The 3,771-nt window shown below is 37.9% G+C and overlaps 1 protein-coding gene across 1 annotated transcript; it reads right to left on the reverse strand.

Annotated features, from left to right (window-relative positions):
* Positions 1–1,045: 1,045 nt before the first annotated feature.
* Positions 1,046–1,611, reverse strand: LOC145040614 (uncharacterized). Its single transcript, XM_078988522.1, has 2 exons — positions 1,541–1,611; positions 1,046–1,451 (listed from the first exon to the last, which is right to left on the reverse strand). Exons 1-2 carry the CDS (start codon positions 1,609–1,611, stop codon positions 1,046–1,048), a joined length of 477 nt encoding a protein of 158 aa, XP_078844648.1.
* Between the last annotated feature and the right edge of the window lie 2,160 nt (positions 1,612–3,771).

Raw genomic sequence — 3,771 nt, forward strand, 5'->3', positions numbered from 1 at the left:
ATCATCTAATACATATTTTCTTAATACTTACTGTATATCACCATGCATGCTAAATCTTTCATGTTGACTTGTTGAGCCTTCAAACTGATGATGCAATGATGGTAGCCCTCATGGTGCCACATTAATGTTGATTATATTTTCTGAAACTAACATTGATATATCGATGTTGATCATCAATGCTATCATTCCTTACATTTTTCACAAACATTATGTCATTTACCATGGTAGGTAATTTCTATTTATGGTATTGTTATTTGACGTTAAGGTTACTATTTTCCTTATAAGAAAAAGATCTTACCATTTGGATCCGATTAAATTATGATCTTTTGTTGGTAAAAAAATAATTGCACCATTATCCATATTTAGTCAATTCAACTATAATCTATAAAACCTTTTCTCCAAATCCATTATACCATTTCCTAAATTAGGTGATGCTTTTTTATCTACAAATATTTTTGGCCTCTTTTGTCTACATCTCGCAGACCAGGCGCAAATACTAGCATTCACAAACTATTTATTTTAAGAGTGTAGACGTAAAAAGGTGTGTGCGTCCTCTTCTTTGTGTAGATGTGGACCAGAGTCTTGTAATCTCTCCTGACATCTTCTAGACTAAAAAATATAGATCTTTGTTTATTTATTTATTAAAAAAAACATAGATTTCTTCGAACTTCATTAATGATAACAATTTGAAAAAAAAAAAGTAATATAATTTAAGAAAAAAATGTTCGTCGACACAAACACAAACCTTTTGAAGTTGGTGGGTATGGTGTCACACTTGACACAATCCAAGTAGGCACCACATCACACTTTGCACATCCTTACCAAATGTTGTCATTTAGTAGGCACGGGTTGCCATACTTGCCATGCTACCTATATTTTGTTTTTAAATATACAAAATAAATCTTTCAAACATAACAATTTTTAAAAACTAAAATTCATTAAACTTAAAATAAAAACATAGAAATTCAAAATAAAAACAAACACACAAAAAAGTAGAATTTAAAATTAAAAACATACAAACTAGAATTACCAACCCTAGATAGACCTAAAGAACTTCTTCATCAAAAAATTGACCTTCCAAATTGTCGACCGGTTCCGTGTTATAATCGATGTGGTTGAAGTTCCAAATATGTTTTGTTAAGTTCGTACGAAGAACATGATGTGTCTCAACATCATTAACTAGTTCCCTCCTCGACATGTACTTCGCGCTTCCAACCTCAAAAGCTTGTGTCGGTGGAACAATCTCGTTATTGTTATACTCAAATATTGCATTCACTTCGTCTTCCAGAATCATATTATGCAATATGATACAAGTATACATCACCTCGCTCATTTTCTTCTCCTCCATATACGGCGCCAGATATTTAAGAATATGCCAACATTTTTTCAAAGCTCCAAATGTTCGTTCAACATCCTTTCTCGCCTCCTCTTGAGCTCTCTTAAACTTCAATCTTTTTTGATCATTTGGACAAGACAATAACTTCACAAAACAAATACGCTCCAAATAGATCCCATCCACCAGATAATATCGTTCTTATACGATGTTCCAGCTACTTGAAAAGAGGATTCTGGTGCAGTCCCATTGTAGATGTTGTCAAGTAACGGAGACATGTTAAGAACATTGACGTCATTAAGGGAGTCGGTTGAGCCAAAGAATGCATGTCATATCCACATATCCTGTGACGCCACCGCTTCAAGTATAACAGTTGGATAACTATGATCGCCTTGGGTGTATTGCCCTTTATTTGGATTCAGACAAAAACTCTATAACATCCCAAAATTCATGACCAAATTTCATTTTTAATTATTAAATAAAACCATAGTTATCAAAACCACTCGTCAAAACATAATTCAAAGTATCTAAAGACATCACAATCATGTTTATAAAATAGAACAACATATCAAAACATTAGAGTAAACATCCCAGACTAAAATATAATGGTGTGTGCAATGCAGTCATCCCAAGCTCTTCCCTTTGTTACCAGAAGTACCTGAAACCAAAACTGTAACCGTAAGCACGAAGGTTAGTGAGTTCCACATACTACCACATAACATACATATAATCACATAATAACATATCATGGGCCTTGCCCGCTTCATCGGGCCCCGCTCGGCATCAGACTGAAATTAGGCTTCGGGTCCCACCAGGCATCGGGCCCCGCCCAGCATCGAGCAAAGCTCGGTATACTTATAAACATATCAATAAATACACATAAATGATCCCATAACATCAACATGTAAACATTCATTGGGCCCCACCCGACATCGGACCAAATCCGAAAATATACAAACATTCCTTGAGCATTGTACGACATCAGACCGTAATCCAGAAACATACAAACATTCCTCGGGCAATACCTGACATCGGACCGTAATTCGTAAACATAGAAAACAGACACATGCAAGAATAACGAAGACATCAAGCATACAAACATTCCTCGGGAGCCACCGGACATCGGATCGGAATCCATAAACATATAAACCTACATCGGCACTGCTCGGCATCGGACCTTGGTCCAGAACATAATAGCATACATATACGGACCAGCATTGGTGCCTTCGACCCATTCATACAGGAGGAAACTCAACTCACACTGCTGAAGTCACACGAATAAATCTTTGGCTGTTGGTTGACAGATCCTCGAACTGTTAATCATCAAAACAAAACTCAATTAACCATTTGGGTTTCAATGCATAACCATAAATCAACACTTCCTAGTCCATATACTTATTATTACTCTGAAGACCCAAAATTCAAATAATAATGCAAGGCCCAACATATGGCCCACTTTTCCAAATTGGGCCCAAACCCTTCACATGGGCCTTACCCTAAAGCCCATCCAAATTTCCTAGTCCATATACTTGTTATTAGATGGCCCATCAAGAATCCAAACATGTAAGCCTAGCAGGAAAGCCCAACTAAAAACCCAACACAATTAGGGTTGTCACATAAAATGACGATTAGGGTTAATTAAAAACACTTAACCCATTAAGGACTTAACCCATTAAGTCTATCATTCTAATAAGTCAATCATACGGTGTGGTCGGGCGTAATTCATAATTCAATTCTAGTGGTCCAAAATGCGGGTCCCGACAACCCAAAACTAACATATCAAAAATTAGGGTTTTCTAAACCCTAATTAGTGTTTCCAACCTAATCGCGTGCCAATTAGTCCATTGGTTAAGTTTTTAGGTTTATTAATGTTAATTAATTTGGACACCATCAACTATCACCTCATGTAGTGGTGGTCAACGGTGGCTCACGGCGGCATCGAGCACCTCGTGGTGATGGTTATGACTATAAACCAAAACATGTTCAAGCATCTAAACTAGCAATCCAACCACACAACGCACACCGCCACCAACCACGGTGGTTGGTGGCGGCAGCCACCAACTCACGGTGGTGGTGGTGGATTTTCCTTGATTATTCCGCCAACAAAATATGATTATACAACATAATATCCAAAAGAAACATATACACACACACAACCACCCTCGTGGTAGCAAGCGGTGGTCAGAGTTGATAGACACCACCTCATGTTGGCTTGTGGTGGTAGAAAATGGTTTAAAGGAAACAACCACCATGGTCGACTACCATGGTGGGTTTTTCCCTCGTTCTCTGGCCAAGCAATCACACACATATGACATATATAAAAGCACACATAATTTCGAACAAAACCACCCACCTGGTGGCGTGTGGTGGTCGGAGGGCGGCAACGAAGAGGAATAGTCGTTGGGGCGGAAGTGGCAACGCAATAGCGGAAGAAGGCA

The sequence above is a fragment of the Lactuca saligna genome, chromosome 4 (assembly GCF_052625555.1).
Source record: "Lactuca saligna cultivar CGN05327 chromosome 4, ASM5262555v1, whole genome shotgun sequence".
NCBI classification, from domain to species: Eukaryota; Viridiplantae; Streptophyta; class Magnoliopsida; order Asterales; family Asteraceae; genus Lactuca; species Lactuca saligna.